The sequence below is a fragment of the Anas acuta genome, chromosome 1 (assembly GCF_963932015.1).
Source record: "Anas acuta chromosome 1, bAnaAcu1.1, whole genome shotgun sequence".
Classification (NCBI taxonomy): domain Eukaryota; kingdom Metazoa; phylum Chordata; class Aves; order Anseriformes; family Anatidae; genus Anas; species Anas acuta.
In genome coordinates, this window is record NC_088979.1 from 116254690 (window position 1) to 116277957 (window position 23268).

The following is a 23268-nucleotide window of genomic DNA, read 5'->3' on the forward strand; positions in this document are numbered from 1 at the left end:
GGAAGGGCTGAGGGGGGCCGGGTGCTGGGCCCTGTGAGGGGTCCCGGTGGGAAAATAGCCTCAGTTTGGGGGTTGGGGTTATAAAAGCAAGGGTTACGAATCTCAGGTTTTTCGGGGGTGTGAAAAGGGTTGTGGGGGGTTTGGTTGTGTGGCATTTTTTCGGTGTTTAGGGGGGTGTAGGGCAAGTCTGGGTGGTGATAAACGGGCTGTGCCCGCAATGAAATCCAAAGGGAGGTGGAAAAAGAAGCAGAATGTGATCGTGGTTTTAATTGCAAATTCTAGATTTTTGGAGGGAGGGTTTTTTGATAACTGTTACAAAATAAAGCCAAAACAACATACCGTATCTTTGCTTTTAAAAACATAGGAAAGACCTGGAAAACAGCATTATTCCATCCCTTACAGACACGAATTCTGCCTGTCCTTTTTTACATCTTTGCACAGGTGATTCAGTCCTTCTCCAAAGCATTTCTTTATCAAACTAACCTTTACAATGCCTTATAAGAAACCTCATGAATGTAAAGCACACGTATCACAGCGAATGCCAAAGTTCGCTGTGTTATTAATATCAATATATTCCACGTGTATAGATAACAGTTGAACTGTTGGTCCCGTAACAGTTAAGCATATAACCCTGGATTAAAAACAAACAAAAAAAAAAAAAACAAAACAAAACAAAAAAACTAGGAAACTTAAAACTTTCCATATTCTTTGATGATGAAAATATCTGCTTTTAGGTCAGACATGCATAGTGCTGGCTGTAACACTGAACATCTGAAGTTAAATCCAGGATGCTTTAATTTGATAAGTTAAAAGTCAACACTTTGCCAATTCAGTGTTAAAAATTCTCTTTGGTTTTTGCTTGTGGGAGGAAAAACACTGTAAACTAGAAAATCCTATCACTCTTTTAGGGAGCCACCCTCTCAGTGTATAGCTGCTTTTTAAAACATGATCAAATATCATCCTTCCTAAACCACACTGTAATTTCTAAAATACTCTTTCTTCAACAAAACTAAAGGAATTGACAAAGGCAGGTGTTGTACATTTGATTTACAAATAAATGATGGATACTGCTTAGGAACATACACAACCTATCCAAAAAAATATTATGAATTACCTTTGTTAGATAAATTTTACTGACCTTCTTTGCCTTCCTGAAGCAGTGGTGACGAACTTCAGCTTTTTATCTGATAGGACCACTCTCTCTGAAGGCTTATTAGTGCCAGAAAATATTTCTTTTCTTCCTCATAGAGAGAGCACACATTTCTAAGATACGGAGAAGTTTTTTCAGGACATCTGAAACACTTCTATCAAGACATTCACAAAATCTTATTTACCATGTCCAGCGTACTTGGGGACACAGTCCCTAAACATTCAGTCATCGCATTTGATCATGCCCACAGGTCTTATTTAGAGCAGCTTGGAAGTTTCCAAAACCACCACACATTTATTTAAAAAAAAAAAAAGTGTGTGTCTGGCAGCATGCTCTTTAAAAATGGGTTATGTAAAATTCAACGTGGTGTTCTTATTTTGTTAAAACCATTGATGGAAAAGCACGTGAGTGTATTTATTCATAGAATGGAATAAAGAAATAATGTTTTTTAAAGTTGCCTGTCTAAATTTCTTGGTCTTTCTTCTCAGACAGGAGAGAATGAGGTGAGTCAGTACTGTTATTCCCATTTGTTAGAGAAGAGCCCATAGAGCTTTGCTCGAGTCCCAAAGCGAGAAGATCTTGCTCCTCTCCCAAACTCTCCATAAAGCCAAGTGACAGAGAGCCAGAGAGACAGGCACAGCCAAAAGCCAGCACAGAGCAGGATGGTAACTGAAGCACTTCGGCCTCCCAAAGGGAACAGTCATCCTGACAGGCTAAAGCCGGGGGTGATGTGAATAGGACCTATGTTATATAGTCATAAAGGATTTCTTTCCCAGCCTGGCTCTTCAAGTATCTAACTTCTCTTTCTTCATGTTGTCATATGAAAACTGAATATTTTGTCTGTCATTTCATCTGAAGAAGTTTTATTTGGGAAAAAAAATATATAAACAAATTCTAAGACATTATCTTCTGTAAAGACAGTCATAAAGTCAACATTTTATGGAGGTAGTACATACAGTTTGTGCCCAGAACCGGTACGAACTGTGTAGCTGATTTACCTTTTGGTTTCTGATTAAAATAAAATTGTTCTTACAAAAGGGATAGGAGAGCTACATAGCATAAGCTAAGAAATCTTGTTCAACAGGCCTGAGAAATGAGAAGGGCATAAACAGAGCAACTTCTGTAGTGTGTAAGGGGCATCAAGAGGATCTAATGCTGCATTGACTCGTAACAATCACACGCATGTGGTCCTGCTTTTGACTCCTGCTGTTCTGGTCTGAAGATCTATACCAAGCCACCTGCAGTTGGAATAGTCTGTCCGTCATTCAGCATACCAGTGAGACATACGTAAAGCAAACTATGAAAAAATACGGGTTTATATTTCATGTATTTACAGGTTTCTAATAGCTATCAGAGAAGGTGGAAAAGGAAATATTTTCTGTCTCAAATGATCTGAAAGTTTCCCGGAAATATTTTACAGGCTGTAATTTTGAAACATGGTAAATTTGTGAATGCAGGTAGACTGATATCTCTGGCATCTTCAAAGCAGAACTCATTTTAGAAACCTTTTTCTTGAAGATTGGTGATCTGAAAGTGTACAGAATACAAATCTGAATTCCCTGTAGAGTAAACAAAAGCACGGTGTTAATGTTTTACTGATAAAACCAGAGGAGATTAGTCAATATTATTTGACCTGAAAAAGTAACTGTACAATAGTTTTCTGTAACCACTAACAATGACATTAATGCCTTGGAAGACAAGAACTACTTTCTTGGAGAAAGTTATTCTATGTAACTATGAAATTGCAGCAATAGTTGCCTCATTTGCACATTGTAATGGGTTATCTCAGAAAGGTGTTACTGCCTTTTGCTGGACAGAATGAACTAGGACCTGCCTGGGTGTGCCTTATGCACTGAACATGGCTGGTGTGCCCTATCAGCACTTTCAGCAGACACACACGGAGGGAAAACCAGACTTGAGAATTTCTATATCAGTTCTAAATTCTCACTTAAAGCATTTCAGGAGAATGCTGAGGGAGAAGGAGAACAGGATGATGCTTTTAAACAGAGAGAACCGTGGTCTAGCTCTGTTCGTGATTTCAGTTTTAAATCACTAAATCCATTAGTAGAGTGATAATCACTTCAGAACTTTTTGCAGGGAGAGTTTGCAGATCTAATCCCCACTGGAGTACAGGGCCACAGTTTTCATTACATCAAGCTGACAGTAAACAGTTTAGGATATGGGGATGAGGGAATTGTCACATATGTCGAATCAGCCATTTCACAGAAAATATTCAGTGATGCGACAAGGAAGTATTCACTACTCCATGTACTTCATAGTTCCTATGCCTTATATGAATATAAAGCCAAGAATCCACCAAGGCCATGTTACTTATGGGGGAAAGCAAGGTAGGTCCTTTCCTGTAGGCTTCCATCCAGAATCACTATGAAAGTTCTCAAGCCATAAAGCTCTACTTACTTCCCAGGGATTCTCTCCCAGGAGATAAAGAAGGTTTTCCTGATGTTCACTCTTAATATCATATACAGTTCGGTGCAAGAGAAGCCAGTCAGGGTGGTCTTTTCAGTGGTGACTTTGAAATAAAGTCCTGCACTGATTTGTATGATGGGAAATGTTTTATGAGTGACAGACCAGAAGGGTAACACACTTTTCTGAGCAAAAATTCTGAACCTACACAACTGCTTTCCAAGAACTTAGCCACTATACCACCATTCATTTGACAAATAAATCGGACATCTTTTTTCCATTATCTCAGTTATTAGTTTCAGAATTGTCAGATACTTCACCTGTGTAGCATTCAAAATGCAAAACACATAGCTGAAAACAAGACTAGTTTCCTCTTGATTTATTAGCATGAAGTAGCCTGTTGTCCAGGTGATTCCAAGCACTACAACTACAGAGATAGTGCTGGTGATCTTTCCCATGAATGAATCCTTCTTATTCCTAGAAATGAAAAAAAAAAAAAAAGAGGGAGAGAGAGGGAGAGAAAGAGGGAGAGAGGGAGAGAGAGAGGGAGAGAATGAAAGAATGAAAGAAAGAAAGAAAGAAAGAGAGAGAGAGAGAGAAAGAGAGAAAGAAAGAAAGGCTTATCTGAATAATCTCTGCATGGATATATCTTTCTTTAACAAAAACATGAGTTTTACCAAGGCAACAGGATACATTAAAAATTAATACGCTAGTTACTATAAACCTTTTAGGATGTTTACAGTTTTGATCCAAATAGTCTCAATTTTCAGTATAAGAATAAGCAGCCATTGAAGTTTGGATATCCAGTTTCTCTCAAGCCATAGAGGAATCAGAGAGAAGGCATTTTGGTTTGCTCCAACCATGAAAATTGTACATAAAGGGAATAAAGTGCAAAGTTTTGTTGAACAGGTCAGTCCTTTGGGATAATGAAAATTAAAGCAATTCTCTTTTAAGTAATACAATGAACACTGTAAAGTCTGTGATGCCTAGCCTGTGACAATACACAGAGAGGTGATTTAAAACCGGGCAGGGAAATCTGTTTCAATGCTGATTAAATTGCACATAACCTTCATTGAACTCGAGTAACACTGAAAAAAAAAAAAAAAAAAAAAAAGTGGTGGTGGCTGGGGGAAAGCCTGTAATGTGTTCATTGCTATGCAAAAGAACATATTGTGACCCATTATGGAATTAATTCTCTGACAGCTTTAAATGCACATTTCTTTAAAACAAAAGATTTTCTCAGAAATCCAAATTTGTGACAAGAAAACCTGAGCTCTTAACAAGAGATCAAGGAATACATCTGAAAGATTTGAGGAGTTCTGTGCCATCTCACCTTGTCAAATCCTTGTTCTCCTTCCATATCACGGAGACAACGATCTTGATGAAGATGATAATGTTAAACAGGAGTATCAGTGCTACCGGCAAAAGGAATGACCACAACATGGGCTTTTTTATGCTGAAATTCTGATCTTGATCCAGGGCTGCAAGCCAGCAACTTTTCATAAAAAGAGAGGCCATTTCAAAAGATATGTTAGACAAATTATTCAGAATACCAAAACAAAACAAAACAGTAAACCTCTTTTTAATCCCAAAAGACCTCTCTCTGAAAGGCAACCAGTCCTGAACAACTGAGGACTTTCAATCATGCTTTTCTTTTCTCTGGGGAGTTCAAAGTGATTTACCAAACAAACTGCATAGGAAAATATTATAAGGTGGAATATAGCTAACCCTATAGCTAACCAAATACATATCTGGCCACCATATACTATTTGATCTCTAGGGTATATACATGTATTATAATAAAGCTAAAGAGTTAAAAGGAAGACATTATGGACAAAAGTTGAAACAAAAACAGTGGAAACTTCAGGAAGATGGGATTACCCTGTAAAATATTTACCTTTTTTTTTTTCACTGAAAAATAATCTCAAGCTAGAAATCAACACTCCCTACATGAGTATCATAAGATCACTGCCATGTGGAAAGGCATTTTTGTTTGCATCCAAAAATTCTGCATCATCCACTGTCACCAGGGTACACTAAGCCCCTATCCAGCTTTGGTGTGCTGGCAAAATTTAAGTGCAGGTACCAAACACATAGAGTAATTAAGGATATAGTTATGTTGGCCAGAAAGATTTCAAATAAATGTGAGGACTAAGCTTAGGTACTGAAATGCAGTTATGAACTTAAGTGAAGGTCCTGAATTTTAGTCAGTATAAGAGCGTCTACAGTTCCCATTTAAAGCCACAGGAGATCTTGCAGTAGCATTCAGGGCAGATATGGGTACAGTACCCTAAGTCCTTAGTGAGGAAAAACTGCAATTCCTTATAGTGAAAGTTGACCTTGAGTGAAGAGTTTTGTTTTCTTTTTAGTACAGGTACTTATATTTACAAAATAATATACCATATAAATTGAGAATAATATTAATATTAAGCCATCACACAAGACATGCAATAACAAGTATTGTAATAATACACAAACTTACAATTCTTCCTGTCGGTAGTTTAAAGCTTTTCCTTCTCTATAAGTAGCTCCAAGTGTTACTGCAACTACTACAGCAGGGATTCCTAATTGATAGGAGAGACATTAGCAATTTATTGTTCAGTTGTATAGGTGCACCCTAACTCCATTCCACATAAACAGCTTCTTGCTCTTGTGTAATTACGTCCGTGACCCCTTTGCTTCATTTCCTGTTTTCCCTGTGCCCTAACTACCTGTTAGAAGAGTTTAAGTAGCACATTTCATGGGAAGGAGCCTCCCACACTGGTTTTTGTCTGGGAAATAAACATGCTGCTCTCTCCCTCCTTCAGCTCTACTGTAAATCTTCCAGATCGCTGTGCTCTCAAAATCTGACAAGCAGTGAGTCAGAATCATGTTCTTTTAGACATGCAGTCACAGGACAGTGAGGAATCTAATGTTGTGTTATCATGCTAATATCTGTGGAGAGCAAAGACATATAGCCAGGCAGCTTTCACTGAACATTTTCTGGCCTGCACGTGCAGTCCAAATTTTAGAAGTTATAAAATAATTGCCTCTGCCTCCACCCAAATGCAAAACATAACTATAAAACAATCTGAATCTAAAGCTGCTTGGTAGGTGCCATCAAAAACACATACCACGCTAGCTGAATACACAATGTGGAAAAGGCAGGAGGCTGAGAATTTACTATACCTAGTGAGCATCTGGCTGCATTCTTCGGTTCTCCAAAAGTCTCCTTTCAAGCTGCAGTGTTGTTACTAATTGCAATAGTATTTTAAGAATGCACTCTCTGCTTATTAATAAATAATCTATAACAACTTATATAAGTCAATCCTTGCTTTTGGATGCATGCAAGGCTCTGGTTGAGGTCCCAAGGAATCTCAGAGATATCTAAATGAAGAACTTGACTCCATATACACAACCACTGTATCTGAAAAAAAAATAATCCTGTAGTTGACAGAAAAAGACTATTGAGTGTCTTGATTACTGTGAAAATTTCTCCTGCATGCACTAGATATATGCTGTGGTTCTGGTGAACAAGCTCTGTTTCAGTGCCATATCAGGACAGTGAAAACAAGCTCAACTTATACCAGTAGTGCAAGGTGCAACAGGAGATTATTCATTAAACCATGTTGCCTAAGCCAGAGAGACATTGATTCTTAGTTGCTCACTACTGATCTGCTATCTTCATACTTCTTCTTGAATGCACTATGTACTGGTAGTGTGGTAAGAGTTGCCACGTATAGGACTTTAAATCTTACCCCATCCAATTGCTGACATGGTTACAATGAAGTTTCCAGGAAGGGGCTTCATGGCTCTAATCAGCAATAAGTACAGTTGTGCACAATTGAGTGCTGTCCACATAAACGTTGCCAACAAAAAATAGTGCAGCAGGACAGCCACAGCCATACACCAGGAGTCTGCAGGAGGATCTACCAGGTCAGATTTGAGCAAGGTGTTATTGGTGGTATAGTAAGTACTGTACTGCTGTTCAGATCCACTGGTATTGCTGCTGTGATTCCTGGCATTTTGGTTTTCAATTCCAGAGATGAAGATGATGTTAAAAGTTAGCATTGAGGAACAGAGACTCACTAACATCCATGTTACAGATGACTTCCGAGTTTTCCTATTGGTAGAAATACATTTAGGAGAAAAAGGTAAAGCAAAATAAGAAAAAATATAAAATACTTCTTTGTTTCTGTTGATGTCAAAAGCAAGCTAGATTGTGCAGTCTTTAATATATATTTATAGAAAAAGCAATAACTTGTTTGCAGAGTTTTACACTGTAGTAACTCTCAGACACCTTACCAAATTCTTCAATTTCATCTGATTTCAACTAGAATGGAGAAGACCCAGCATCTTCTAGGACTGGACTCTTTCCAAAAGAATTTGGGATGCATTTAATTTTTGTCACTCTGCTCTTTTAGGACCATTTTCTTCGGTGTTAAGAGCATAAGACGAGTATTTCTAAGCACTCGTCAAGGTACTAAAGAATAATAATAACTATAATAATAACTACAATATAATAAATAATAATAACTTCCAAATGCTGTCTTGTAAATGCACTTAAAAGATAAAGCCTGGAAGCTTCAAAAATCCTAAAAACATTGACCTTGATGGTCAATTTGAATTTGAATTCTAATGTAGATTTGAATTACTCCAAATCTACATTAGTGCAAGAGAGATGAGATAGTTCTTAATCTACAGCTCTTAATGCCACAGCTCTGTTGGCATGACTTTGCTCCTTGTTCAAGGCAGAATCTCATGACACCATTAATCCCAAGCATGTCCATCTAGGAAGTGTGCTGTGATTGTATTTCAATGAAGTCATTCACAATAAAACAGTAACACAAACAGTGTACATAACCTCTGTTACTATATATTCATGATGCTTTGAAATCCACCGTTTACTACAGCCGTTTTATAAACAGAAGTCTGTAATATAGAAACTCTTAAATAGGCAAAAGAAATCAAAGAAATATTTAAATTGGATAGCAAGAAGAGAACCTGAGGAGTGATATACATGCTTTTACATGAACACTAAAAGTCTGAGAGAAAAGAGAGTGAACTGAAATGATTAGCCTTGAATGAAGACACCAGTGTAACAGGTGTATTGCTAACTGGCTAGAAGAAAGACAGTTCATTAGACATTGTAATACCAGGGCACAGGGCACACAAGAAAGTATAAAGTAGGTCACACTGGTGATGGAAGACTATTACACATTTAGTAAGTATTAAGTGAGCACAGTGAACTAAACACCTCAACGTGTAGCATGGGTCAGTGTAGCAACAGTACAGCTCTGGGCCTGTATTGTCAAATGCCTGACCAAGGCAGTCACACAGACATCAGTGAGGCCAGGGAGATGTAGAACAAAACAGTAACAGCAGAGCATCATTAACACATGGAGACTGGGCAAATGTGTTCCTGGGACATAAACCAGAGATAGATTTTTAGACATAATCATGGGAGCCCATGGTAAAAGGATCAATCCTTGACTTGGTCCTCAGTAGCACGCCATGCTTGCTTTATTATCATAGCTGCTGAGCTGCCCTGTATTGTCACCTGTAGATACCTAGACTGAACATTTTTGTTGGAAAGTCAGAAAGCAAAACATTCACCACAGGTATATTCAACCTGCAGAAGGTGACATCATAACTTCATACACATAGACATCGCATAATTTCACTAATCAGCAAAACACATTTCCCAAGCTACACAACACACAATTAGATTGTTTTTAATACTATCTGCTGATCAATTATATTGAAATATGCTCCAGACTGGCTGCTGCCTCTGTTTCCCCTCAAACTATATACAGAGCAAAATATTGGAACTTAGTACAAAACACAGTTTCACACCTTCTCTCTTACCTCGTGAATATCTGAAATAAAATGGTAATGACCAGACCAGCAATGGACAATCCAACACCAACATATGAGATACACTCCAAAGGCTTTGCATATTTATAATTGATCCGAAAGGCCTAGGAAAAAAATCAAATTGATTATAAGATGAGATGATTTCCTTCCTAAAATTTGTATTTCTATTTGCACGTAGAAATGAAAATGTTTTAGTAAAGCTATGACTGTTGCTAGCTACTGACAAAATTTTCAGATCACACACAATTTTTCCAGACAACAAAACAAGAGAAGCTTGTGCAGAACTACAAAAGGAGACTTAGCAATGCCAATCAAATATTCAGCAAAGTAGCAGATTAAATTATTCCTAGAGAAATACAAGGCTGAAAAGGCTGAAAAGAGTAGCTTTAAGTTTTCATACTGATGTGCATTTCTGAATTTTGACTTCTGGTGATAAGGTCTAAGGTAAGACGTAAGGAATTCCAAATCAAAACCAGTCTTTGTTTGAACAGTGTCCATAAAGCAGCACACAAAATGTAAATGTAGTCAGAGAAACAGAAAATCCCATTAACTTTGCACAAATGGATGGGAATTTTCTCTTAGAATACAGTCATTTTATGCAATACAGACATGCATAACACAAAGGGAAATACAGAAACAAGTAAGTACTACAAATATAGAAATGCTATTCTGTGAAAATGGAGTAAAAAGAAACTCTGAAATCTTAGCACTCCAGAAATCAATGATGTTAGCCATGGAGTGTTTTATTTAGAAAATCTGGCAGAATAATGAATGGCAGAGGCAGTTATTCCTAAATAGTCTTGTAAGTATAAGAGAGCAATATATAAAACTAAATGGCAGTAGGCTTAATATTTACAGAGAAAGTGCTTTTTGTAAGCATGTAAGCAAAGGAAGTAGCTAATGCTGAGTGCTTTAAGTTACTTGCCCAACACAAGTTGGTGCTGCAGCTAACACAGATCCCAAGATGCTTTTTGTGTCAGGGCACTTTAGGGTTTGGCCATACATTCATTTAAAACAGCTGCAACAATTCAGGTGCAGAGCTGCCACAGCAAGAAGAATGCCAGCGCCAGAGCAAAGTCAGGTGGGCTTAGCCCTCAGGCTTTGTGCCAGAGGAAACCAGGATTTGCCCATACCTATGGCCTTCCAGCAGCTTTGGGGAGCATCACATGTCCCCATTAACCAGTTCTGCCATGGATCAGAGACAAATAAGTGGGGGCATCTTCAACTGCTGTGCCTTCTAGCTCAGTACCCTTCTAGCCAGGGCACTGCGCCCAAGCCCTTTTATTGTCATTCTGGTCTTGTAAGTCAGAGAACAAGTGAAAACAAAAGAAAACAAACAAACAAACAAAAAACCACCACCCATAACAAAAAGCACCACACCAGATTCTTCCCATTCACGGAAGAACAACGACCTACCATGAGGACAGCAAAATGAGTAGTGTGGTTGCACTTGCATCTCAAGACTTGGCCTTTTTCTTTTGTACAGCCTGCAGTGTTCCAGTCGTTCACAGCGTAGTCCCAAAAGACGCATGCATAATCATGCAGCAGAAATTTGGATGTGTTGTACTACAAATAGGGATTACAAGGAGAAAAATGGGATAAAGAAACACAAAGAAATATGCACCAGCAAAAAGCATACTGACAAGTATCCTCTGAGAGGGGAGCCGACAGCTACTAAGGGATTTCCAGTAAACTTATGAAGACAATCAGTAGCAGCTAAATTCAGCTTTTTGAACTTATTTTGTATGTTCTTTCTCAGTCAAGAGTGACAAAGAAATGACCGATTTCTATGAATTATTCAGGTAATTACAGTTCAAATACACATCCATGAGACATTAAATAAATACCAAAGGAATTCTGCATAGGCCAAACAAAAGATTTCAGATATTAGTAACATTAAATTACTGCCAGCTGATTAATGATGAATCCACACAATAAAAGGAAGCAAACACTGATAAATTCTGTGTACCACCCCCTACCCTCCTGCACTATGGCTTTGCTCACACAGAAATATGTCAAACTGCGTGCGGTATTTCTCAGACAATATACTTCTGCAGGTTACTGCAGTTAGAATATGAAATGAGAACCTTGAAGTGCAAATAAATATTAAAAGCAATCTTGTTCACAGTCTTGGTAGTTCATTACAGATGAGGAATAAGGGTAGGAGTAAGAAAAAAATAGTTTTCCATTATTACTGTATTTTTAAGTGCTTGTTTCCCAAAGCACTATGGTGGTGATTACTGATCTATCATACTCAAATACTCATGTGCTCAAGCCTAAAAATCTTTGCCATGAGTTAAATATTGTAAGAATCGAAGTATTTTTGTCTTTGTTTTGGAGTAAGCCTGCTAAAAAATGAATAAATATTATGTAAACATTGCTAATTAAGCAAATTGGCTCTCACAAAAGGCATTTCCTGCAAAAATGCAGTAATATCTGGAATTGTTTCTGGGGGGGGGGGGGATCAAAAACCCACAAACACTCTCAACTGCTTATTGCCAGAAATGAAAGTGGTGTGCTAAAAATAAACAAACAACAAAACAAAACAAAATAAAAACACCACTCTCAACTTATATCTCTTTCCCTGAGTATTTAAGAGGTACTAGGACAAGGACAGCCTCTGGTCAAACTGAATGTGGCATTTCTTCTCTGGGTAAAGAACTGGCTGGAGGGCTGCGCTCAGTGGGTAGTGGTTAATGGAGTTAAGTCTAGCTGGTGTCCCTTTACAAGTGGTGGCCTCCAGGGGTCAGTACTGGGGCCTATCGTGTTTAATATCTTTACTGATGACCTGGATGAGGAGATTGAGTGTACCTTCAGTAAATTTGCAGATGACACCAAGCTGGGAGATAGTGTCGATCTGCCTGAGGGTAGAGTGGCCCTTCAGAGGGATCTGGATAGGCTTGGCTGCTGGTCTGAGGCTAAGGGATGAGGTTTAATAAGGCCAAGTGCTGGGTCCTGCGCTTTGGCCACAATAACCTAATGTTGCACTATAGGCTTGGGGTCAAGTGACTAGAAGACTGAAGATAAAGGGACCTGGGAGTGTTGATGGATGCTCAGCTGAACAAAAGGTGGCAGTGTGCCCTGGTGGCCAGCAGGCCAATGGCATCCTGGCCTGTGTTAGAAACAGTGCAACCAGCAGGAGCAGGGTGGTGATCGTCCCCCTGTACTCTGCTCTGGTGAGGGAACTGGGGTTGTTTAGTCTGGAGAAGAGGAGGCTCAAGGGAGACCTCATTGCTCTCTGCAACTTCCTGAAGGGAGGTTGTGATGAGGAGGGGGTCGGCCTCTTCTCTCAGATAACTAATGATAGGACTCGAGAAAATGGCCACAAGTTGTGCCTGGGGAAATTTAGATTAGATTTCAGGAAAAACTATTTCTCTCAAAGAGTGGTCAGGAGCTGGAACAGCCTGCCCAGGGAGGTGGGGGAGTCACCACCCCTGTTCAAGAAGTGCCTGGACAATGTGCTACAAGATAAGATTTAGTAGCTTAGTGGGTAGTATTGGCGATAGGAGGACAGTTGGACTAGATGATCTTGTAGGTCCTTTCCAAACTTGTGTTTCTATGTTTCTATAATTCTATGATTTCTTACAGAAACTTACCTTGGGATTGAAGGCTATTTCAACACCACTGGCTGTTCCACCATCAACGTTGCCAGAGACAATTTGTTTAGAAAAATTACTGTGACTTGAATAAGTCTTTGACTGGAAGAGTTTGTCGTTTTGATAAAGGACAAAGCCAGCTCTTCTGTTTATTGATGAACCTTCGCTAGGCAAACAGAAAAGTAGGTACAGATATCAGAGAAACTGGTGCCTTAGAAGAAGCCTGTCCTATGCTGCTTTACACATCCAGTATTTACAGCATATTTTTATTTAGATAGTTATTTAGAATCCCTTTAAAATGTAGAGAAGAATTTCTTTTTCCCCATGAATTTCAAAAGATTCATCTTCAATTTTTGCTGGGGTGGAGTGTGAAATTTTAATAATAAAATAATTATTTCCCTTCTCCTAATGCCTTTTCTGAAGAAAAATGTTAGCAATGAGGGAAATAATATTCTAAATCCAGATACACACACATATGCCAAATGGCCAGGCTTTTAATAACACCAAAGAAGAAATAGTAACAACAGAGACATTTACAGTTAATAGGAAATTGGGGGATCAAAAGAGATTGGCTGGACTTCTCCCTTCAGACCCAACTTTTGGACTCTATTTCTTTGGTTACACTCTTACACCAAATTAGAGAGATTTCTAAGTGATTTAAATCACTAGTCTTAATTGTTGCTAAAGTGAGGGGAAAAAAAATCCTAGTTTATGCAATTGATTTTATTTTTGATTTTATAATTTTGTTTTCTTCATGAGAGTAATGTAATTTTATACCTACAAAATGTCATGTGTGTATTTAATACTGAATAAATCTTTTTTTTTTTTTTTAAATAAACTGTGCATTCAATCCAGCCCACTTGAAGGAAGTGTTACGATACACAGGCATTATGATAAAGACATTACATGATCACACTGGTTTTCCACAGGCCTGTTACCTGCAACAGTTTTAGTGCTTTTCTAACCCTTATGAGAGGACAGGATTGTTCATTTCCCTGTGGACTGGTATAAGAACAATGTTCAGCAATATGATATTTAAATGCTTTGCAAACTTAATCTTCATTATACTCTTGTGCTATGATGTCTAACGTTACTGTTACTGTACAGAGAGACTTAGGATGAGTCTGCTGGTTTCAGGTACCAAGACTGAAACTTCTGCAGTTTTAGCATGTCATAGAAAAGCACATGATGAAAAGTTCAGCTCCCTGGGGCTGTATTTGCAGCTGTGAATAATCAAACTTCCTGCAAATCATGCACAAGGGACAAAATTGGACATACAGAAGACAAATGACATATAATCAGCAGCCAGGTATCGTGTGCCTGGTAAGAAAGCCAGGATTATATCCTGCTTGGGACTCCAGCTGCTAGGTTAAATTGGCATTAATCCTCACCACCACTCAGGGTAAACTACCCAGCCATCAGCTTCTGCAGCAAAAGAAGCAAAGGAACTATATGCTTTTGAAGTGTACGTAAGGGACAGCTGGAAAAATCCTGTGTGCCATTAAAAATGATTGCAACACATAGATGTAAGAACACATCTGTTCTGGCTGACACTTGACAGTAGTAGTAATTTTAGTTGAAATGGCAGATGTCTTTGGATTTGGGGCAGGATACATAAGTACTAGCCTTTGATCTTGATATATAGAGAGGTATGGTCAAAGATTCATTACATTCTGAATTTTTAAAAAGCAAAAAAAGTTTGGAAAGTACCAAAACATGCAAAGCTTTCTGACCATCACACTTACACATGTATTAATCTATAAATAAGATCACCCAGCTCATTTGACATGTGCATTTTTGTGCCACAATATGGTACCAACATGCATATCAAAAAACTTGTTGCTATAGTAGTTATAAAATCATATTTTTTTTATATTGGTTCAGCTTTTGTTTGTTTGTTTTCCCAAAACAGATTTTTAGGGAATATTCATTCAGAATTTCTCCTGGCACAGTTTTCAGTAAGAGAAAAGAACTTACTGTTACTTGTAATATTGAGCAGTATCTGAACTTCAGTACTGAGTTCATCATTAAGCCCAGTGGCATTTTTCTGTATTTCTAGTTTTGTTGTCTGATAATTTCCCTGTGTTTCATCTGCAAAAATTAACAGTGGGTGCATTAGAATTCATGGCACACACCTGCTTTTGCTGGTAAATCCAACAACACACCCAGGCTTACCTCTCTGTGCCAAAAACAGAATTGCAGAGGAGTTCAACATCAGTGGGACAGACTGGACTGCAATGTTGGTCTGAGTGATGTTGCTCATCAAAGAAAATTCTTCAATCGTTTTTGTGAGGCTGCATTGAAATAATGAGTGGGGAAAAAAAACTTACTACTAGCTGTTACACACAGCTGTAGGTACAGTTTCTGAGCTTCCCCTCTGATTTGATTCTCTGGCACATAAGTGAAGAAGCTACATGTTATCTCTAGCAGCAGGGGAAATTCTACTACTTATGAAGTCAACAGAAATTTTACTTTCTAACATCAAGAGAAGCAGGATTTAGCCATACATGCAGATGGGAGTGGAGCAATGTGAAATCTAGCATGCTGTCAAGTTGCAACAGCTTTTTAGGTAAGTCAGAAATTTCTTCTAACAAATGCAGGGTGCAGCTCCCTCATGCTGATAGCTTCCCCTTTCTACATGCTGGGAATTGCAATAATAATTCAGACTTCTGTGAAATGCAATAAAAAACCTGGAAGTGTTTTTAAAGTGCCAGCATCCCAACCTGCAGGTAAGTCCCTCCTCCTGTAAACCCCTCCCTGTTTACAAACAGTACTATGCTACTTAAACAATTTACCCATACTGTTTAAGCCAATTGATCAAATCAGAATTTAACTCCAGAAGCATAATTCCCTGCCCTCATCCTTTATACAAAGCATAAAGAGTCAGCCAAAATTATTTATGTAGGTATAAATTTACTGAATAAAATTGCACTTTAGAGTTGAACACTAAAATTTTGATGTGTTCATAAACAACTTTCATTCTGAAACACTAAGGAAAATGCTGTTGATTAGATTTAATAAGAAGGGTTACCTTGTAACCCTTTGAGGTTACCTTGATGTAACATTGACAAGATCACTGCTGAATTCCGTTTCCTTGGCATCCAAGAGCTGACTCACTGTAGCCACTACTGTATTAGATGCCTGAGACAATCAGAAAAAAAAAAAAAAAAGGCAATGTTCAAAGATAAATGAAATAAATCATCCTTTGTTCTACATAGTCCATTGACAAAGTAGGAATACAATAGGCATTACTTGAAAGTGCATACAATGGAGTAAACAAAATACAGGATGTCATTTGAGAGAATATAAGCTTGAGCCAAGGGTTTATAAACACTACATTTCTATTAATTTAGACAGTAAAGAATAAGTGACAAACTTAAATGTCAAATGATGCTACTAGATGCTATTAGAATTCCAAATCAGGCCAAGTTTAAAGAGCTGATAAGAAACAAATTTACACTCTGGGAATTTACTCTCACTCAGCAGTGATTCCGCAAGTATTCACTCAAGGCCACTTAAATAACTCAGCATACTGCTAAATCTGCTGGTGGAGAAGGGACAGAATCCATATCCCAAATATTAAGCCATAAGCATCTTATTACAGTCTTAAAACTCACTTGAGGGTCATCTGTAATGTTTGGCTTTTTCAGAATCTGCACTGAGATATTCATGGCAGCTGAGATGTTCTGTGTGGTCAGTTGGTCAGGCACGGCAGTAAGGATTTGAGTGGTCTTTGCAATTTCTAAAACACCGCTGGACTCTGCAGTTTCCACCTAGTAGGAAAATGCCATTCAACAGAAATAAGAAAAGGAAAAAAAGACACCACTTTTATAACATTCTTACATAAAATCATACAGATAGTCGAAGAAGAACCTGACTGCATCTTTCGCCACTCCTTCATGGCAGGTGGGTGTCAACACCAGCAGTAAGACCTCCTGGAGCTTCCGATGTTACAAAATTCTGTAAACCTCTAAATATTCCTCAAATAACCAGAAACTGATTTTTTTGGAAAACCATCACTGGAACTTTAGAAATGTCATCTAGAATAATAGTGCTTCTCAGAACAGTATTCAAAAAACCGCACTGAAAATGTTATCCTCACTTGAGTACATTGTAGTGTCAAATCAGAATAAACAAAAAAATAAAAGAATCAGTGCTGGAAGCACCAAGAATTGTTACAAGCTCTGGATGGGCCTAGTTTGAATCAGTTAGCACTTAATGTGTAGGGCATAAATGTCTATAATATCTTAGGTATAAAACCACACACACACACAAATGTTATCTGTATGTTATATGAAGGTATAGCTAGCTGAAAATATGACTAAGAGGCATGGAAAGCCTGTTTATCATCAGAAGAACTTCCTTCATATGTTATGGACACTGTCTAAACAGTGTATTGAGTCATCCTTCTTCTAATCCATTAAGGCATCCAAATCAAGTTTAATTAAATCATGAATCTTTCAAGTGTTTTTAAAGCTCAGAGTGGTAGGAAATAGAGGGAATGTGTTGCATAGGGAGGAAGGAAGGAATTTTGCATTTATAATTAATTACTGGAGATTTATTATTTGATTTGAAAGTATCTGCATCATGCACATGATGAAGGCCTATTTTCACTATTCTTACTTCTGACTTGTAGCATCATATTGCGTTCAAAGTAAATATTTGTGTTTGTAGGAATGAAAATCCTTTTAAACCTGGTCTATAGATCACTAAGCATGTCTTTGGACTCCTAGAATGCACCTTCAGACCCCGAGCTGCCTGACGTTCACTAGGTGGCAGTACAATACCAAAAATTGTAAGAAAACCCCAAATTACTATTAGCAGCAGGCTAACCTTATGTTGCACCCAAATGCAGACCTGCCTCTTATTAGCATTATAAATAACTGCTAGTAGTATTATATATTATTACAGAGAACAATTGACATTTGAACCATTTGATAAAATTTATATACTGGGAAAATATAATCTTGATCTCAAGGATTAAGGATTCAAGCAACAATATTTGCTCAAGCAACAATTGATCGACTCACTTACAGAATCACAGAATTTCTAGGTTGGAAGAGACCTCAAGATCATCGAGTCCAACCTCTGACCGAACACTAACAGTCCCCACTAAACCATATCCCTAAGCTCTACATTTAAACATCTTTTGAAGACTTCCAGTGATGGTGACTCCACCACTTCCCCACGCAGCCTGTTCCAATGTCTAACAACCCTTTTGGTAAAGAAGTTCTTCCTAAGATCCAACCTAAAACTCCCCTGGCGCAACTTAAGCCCATTCCCCCTCGTCCTGTCACCAGGCACGTGGGAGAACAGGCCAACCCCCACCTTGCTACAGCCTCCTTTGAGGTACCTGTAGAGAGCGATAAGGTCGCCCCTGAGCCTCCTCTTCTCCAGGCTGAACAAGTCCAGCTCCCTCAGCCGCTCCTCGTAGGACTTGTTCTCCAGGCCCCTCACCAGCTTTGTCACCCTTCTCTGGACCCGCTCAAGCACCTCGATGTCCTTCTTGTAGCGAGGGGCCCAAAACTGAACACAGTACTCAAGGTGCGGCCTCACCAGAGCCGAGTACAGGGGGACGATCACCTCCCCAGCCCTGCTGGTCACACTGTTTCTTATACAAGCCAGGATGCTGTTGGCCTTCTTGGCCACCTGAGCACACTGCTGGCTCATATTCAGCCGACTGTCCACCATCACTCCCAGGTCCTTCTCTGCCTGGCAGCTCTCCAACCACTCCTCTCCCAGCCTGTAGCTCTGCTTGGGGTTATTGCGCCCCAGGTGCAGGACCCGGCACTTGGCCTTGTTAAACTTCATGCAGTTGACCTCAGCCCATTGGTGCAGCCTATCCAGATCCTCCTGCAGAGCCTTCCTACCCTCGAGCAGATCAACACACGCACCTAGCTTGGTGCATCTGCAAACTTACTGAGGGTGCACTCAATCCCCTCATCCAGATCACTGATGAAGATATTAAAGAGGACCAGCCCCAGCACCGAGCCCTGGGGGACGCCACTAGTGACTGGCCTCCAGCTGGACTTGACTCCATTCACCACGACTCTTTGGGCCCGGCTATCCAGCCAGTTTCTAACCCAACGAAGCGTGCGCCAGTCCAAGCCAAGAGCAGCCAGTTTCTTGAGGAGAATGCTGTGGGAGACGGTGTCAAAAGCCTTGCTGAAGTCAAGGTAGACCACATCCACAGCCTTTCCCTCGTCCACCCAGCGTGTCACGTTGTCATAGAAGGAGATCAGATTCGTCAAGCAGGACCTGCCTTTCATAAACCCATGCTGACTGGGCCTGATCGCCTGCTTGCCCTGCAAGTGCTGCGTGATGACTCCCAAGAGGATCTGCTCCATGAGCTTCCCTGGTACTGAGGTCAAACTGACAGGCCTGTAGTTTCCCGGGTCTGCCCTCCGGCCCTTCTTGTAGATGGGCGTCACGTTTGCTAGCCGCCAGTCAACTGGGACCTCCCCCGATAGCCAGGACTGCTGATAAATGATGGACAGTGGCTTGGCCAGCTCCTCTGCCATTTCTCTCAGTACCCTTGGGTGGATCCCATCCGGCCCCATCGACTTGTGCACATCCAAGTGCAGTACCAGGTCACCAACCATTTCTTCATGGATAGTGAGGGCCACATTCTGCTCCCCATCCCCTTCCACCAGCTCAGGGTACTGGGTATCCAGAGAACAACCGGTATTGCCACTAAAGACTGAGGCGAAGAAGGCATTGAGCACCTCCGCCTTTTCCTCATCTCTTGTAACTAAGTTTCCCCCCGCATCCAGTAAAGGATGGAGATTCTCCTTAGTCATCCTTTTTGTGTTGATGTATTTATAAAAACATTTTTTGTTATCTTTAACGGCAGTAGCCAGATTGAGCTCCAGATGAGCTTTGGCCTTTCTAATTTTGTCCCTGCACAGCCTCACAACATCCTTATAGTCCTCCCTAGTGGCCTGCCCACTTTTCCAAAGATTATAAACCCTCTTTTTTCTCCTAAGCTCAAGCTACAATTCTCTGTTGAGCCAGGCTGGTCTTCTTCCCCGCCAGCTCGCCTTTGGGCACGTGGGGACAGACCGTTCCTGCGCCATTAAGATTTCCCTCTTGAAGAGCGCCCAGCCTTCCTGGACCCCTCTGCCCTTCAGAACCGCCTCCCAAGGGACTCTACCAACCAGTGTCCTCAGCAGCACAAAGTCAGCCCTCTGGAAGTCCAATACAGCGGTTTTACTGGTCCCCTTCCTGGCCTCGCCAAGAATAGAGAACTCCACAATTTCGTGGTCACTCTGCCCAAGACAGGTCCCGACAATCACATCCTCCACCAGTCCTTCTCTGTTTGTGAAGAGAAGGTCTAGCGGGGCACCACCCCTGGTAGGCTCACTAACCAGGGGTGTGTCAGGAAGCTATCTTCCACGCTCTCCAGAAACCTCCTAGACTGCTTTCTCTGGGCTGTGTTGTGCTTCCAGGATATGAGGATATGTATCTGTTTTTTTCCTTTTTTTTTTTTTTTTTTTTTTCGAGACTAGTGATAAAGAATCGAAGATCAGAAGCAGAAAACAGTTGTGGCTGTCTTTAATGTATGTAATCATGTTCAGTGCTCCATGTTGTTGAGTATGACAGACCTAAGCCTTAAGGCAAGGCTAGGGGGCAAGGGTATATGGCTTTTGTTTGTTTGTTTTTGGTTTTGTTTTAAATCAGGAAGAGTTTGTCATCCATACAAGAAATTTTGTCTTTGAATTATTGAGAGACAAAAATGTTTAGGCTTTGCTCTTAATCCTTTCTAACATCTCAGTGTCATCACCACTGTGCTAACTGTGTGTTTGCTAACCCACAAGTGGCTACTCTCAAAAAGAGTGCCACTCTTGCCACTCTTTTTGAAATCTCATCAATTTTCTCAGCAGTTCAGTATCCTGGGTCAGCATTGCCTCCACTCTCAGGTGTTTGCTGAGAAGTGGGAACCTGAGTGAGGAACTTCCAGGCCAGCCAGGTAATATTAGGTGGGATATGGTGTTCAGGCAAAATCAAGCAAAATAAAATAATCAGCATTATAAAAAATCCATTTGCAAAGCAGGCACATGCCAAGAATTCCCCTGAAAAAAAGGCTTTGGTGATTCATTTATCATTTTGCAAAATTTTAAGAAAGGAAACACAAATACATATTTCCTGCCTCCAATACCTATTGCTTTTTTTTTTTTTTTTTTTATTGTGATGCTGCAGAATCCCAGCCATTCTGTAAACAGCATGTCAAGATTACCTGTGATGCTAGGGAGTCCAGATTTTCATTACAATTCTGCACACTGGGTTCCTCTAAAGTAGGAATTATTCCGTTTCTGGAGCACAACCGAATCGCAATTGAAGAGTTACCTGGTAATATTGTAAAAGCAGAAAGATATGCATTTAGTACACAAGCCCTCAGTCATATGCACATGACCTCATTAGGAAGTAAAACAGCTCAGTGGGTGTGACACCCTAGCCAGTGTTATTTTCTGTTTGCATACAAAAAATAATTGTCTCTCAAGATTAGAAGTGACCATCAATTATTTAACTGGTTTATTACTGGTCATTTTTGAACATGTGTTTTATACTTATAGACACAATTTTGTCTCAGTGGCTGAGATTATGCATACCAAATTTAGATAGGTTTAAACATGCTAGAACTGCAGAAATGTCTCTCAAATTGGAGGTGCAGACATCAGCACTAAACCATCAGAAAGACTTTTTACCATGTCTTATAAAAAGTACTTAATTCATCATGAAAGAACTAAGAAGGGCAGGTGGAACTGCCTTGCAACAGTTACTCTGAAAGGTCGCTGAGAGCTGGTATATGCTGCTGGAGTACTCCTTGCTTTTCATGTCTCTTCTGTGAGAAACCCAAATGCTGTATTTTGTTTTTCTAATTTCAGTGATGTCAACAGTCAGCCACAGTTCATGGAAAGTGTCAATGATAATTGTCCATGATAAAAAGTGATATTTTTTCTGTCAAACACCAGTTCATTAGCGACCTTAACCAACTCTCAGATGAGTTCCAGACAGACACGTATCTGGGATGTGTACATTAAATCGTATGCACTTGAGGTAGGAAGCTGTGTGGACAGATTAGTGCTCCTGCTGCTTGAACTCTGCTGTTCTGGCTTTAAACAGAGAGCTCTCATCTTCTGCTCTAATGATCTAACATCTTTCACAAACCTTATATTTGCCTTTGTGAAGCGGAAGTAAAAGGAAAGAAACATACCATTTGCAGTGTGAGGTTCACATTTTTCGTTGGAGCTGCCATATTTACCCACTATAATCCTTTCAAAAGTAAGATTTTTTATATCACCTTCAGAATTGTTGTATGTGTAAGTACTGGCCTCACAGAAATTAACTGTACAGAAGGGAAAAAATAAAATACATTAGGATCAAAAATTTTTAATACATGGAGAAATTTTCGAAAATAAAATAGTATTAAGAAAATATAAACTCATTGACTCTTTTGTCGTAAAGGAAATAAATATCTGTTAAAGCAGGGGGCAAAACTGAGCATGGAGTTCCCAGTGGAGCCTCACCAGTGCCCAAGATGGGGAGGGTAATGCTGTCCATCAATCTGCATCAATCTGTTTCTCTCTGCCTAGCACAGCTGCTCTGCTTTGCTTACAATGAAGGCGGACTGTTGGCTCATATTGAACTTGGCAGCCACTGTCACTCACAGTTCCTTTTCAGCAGGGCTGCTTCTCAAACAGCAAGTTTCTAGTCTGTTTCAGTGTCCCCAGTGCAGAGATTCACATTTGTCCTTGCAGGCCGCTGTGGCGTTTCCACTGGTCTGATTCTCAGGTTTCCAAGGCTCTTCTGCATTGACACTCTACTGTTAAAGTGTCAACAATACCTCCACTCCACCACGAGTTTAGTGTTGTCCTCAGATTTGCTGAGAGTGCATTCTGTTATCATTCAGATTGTCAGCAAAGACATTGAACGATACTGGCCCTAGTATCAACCAGTGGGTTGCCCTACTTTTACGGTACTCTAATCAAGCCATTGATACCACACTTTGAGTTTGGCAGTTGAGTTAATTTTCAGCCCAGGTAATGGCTGTACACCCTTCCTGTACATCTTTACCTATCAAATGAGAATGCTGAGGGAGACAGTGTCAAAAGCCTGACTAAAATCAGAGTGTATTACAACTTTCACTCCTGTTGACTATATTGGCCAGTTACTTCATACAGAAGGCAGTCAGGTTGCTCAACCTTGATTTGCCATTTGTAAATCCAGACTGCTCCTGATTAT

General features: G+C 39.8%; 1 protein-coding gene across 1 annotated transcript in view; it reads right to left on the reverse strand.

Moving 5' to 3' along the window:
* Nucleotides 1–1210: 1210 nt before the first annotated feature.
* The window catches only part of ADGRG7 (adhesion G protein-coupled receptor G7), a 28324-nt gene continuing 6266 nt past the window's right edge, over nucleotides 1211–23268 (reverse strand). Inside the window, exons 5-18 of the mRNA XM_068695766.1 lie at nucleotides 22241–22372; nucleotides 21263–21372; nucleotides 16644–16799; nucleotides 16079–16167; nucleotides 15202–15320; nucleotides 15004–15117; nucleotides 13027–13187; nucleotides 10847–10996; nucleotides 9422–9534; nucleotides 7312–7676; nucleotides 6057–6138; nucleotides 4908–5069; nucleotides 3895–4051; nucleotides 1211–2709 (exon numbers count right to left, since the gene is read on the reverse strand). Coding sequence (XP_068551867.1) covers nucleotides 2491–2709; nucleotides 3895–4051; nucleotides 4908–5069; nucleotides 6057–6138; nucleotides 7312–7676; nucleotides 9422–9534; nucleotides 10847–10996; nucleotides 13027–13187; nucleotides 15004–15117; nucleotides 15202–15320; nucleotides 16079–16167; nucleotides 16644–16799; nucleotides 21263–21372; nucleotides 22241–22372 — 2129 coding nt within the window. The 3' untranslated portion in view covers nucleotides 1211–2490. The remainder of the gene's footprint in view (nucleotides 2710–3894; nucleotides 4052–4907; nucleotides 5070–6056; nucleotides 6139–7311; nucleotides 7677–9421; nucleotides 9535–10846; nucleotides 10997–13026; nucleotides 13188–15003; nucleotides 15118–15201; nucleotides 15321–16078; nucleotides 16168–16643; nucleotides 16800–21262; nucleotides 21373–22240; nucleotides 22373–23268) is intronic.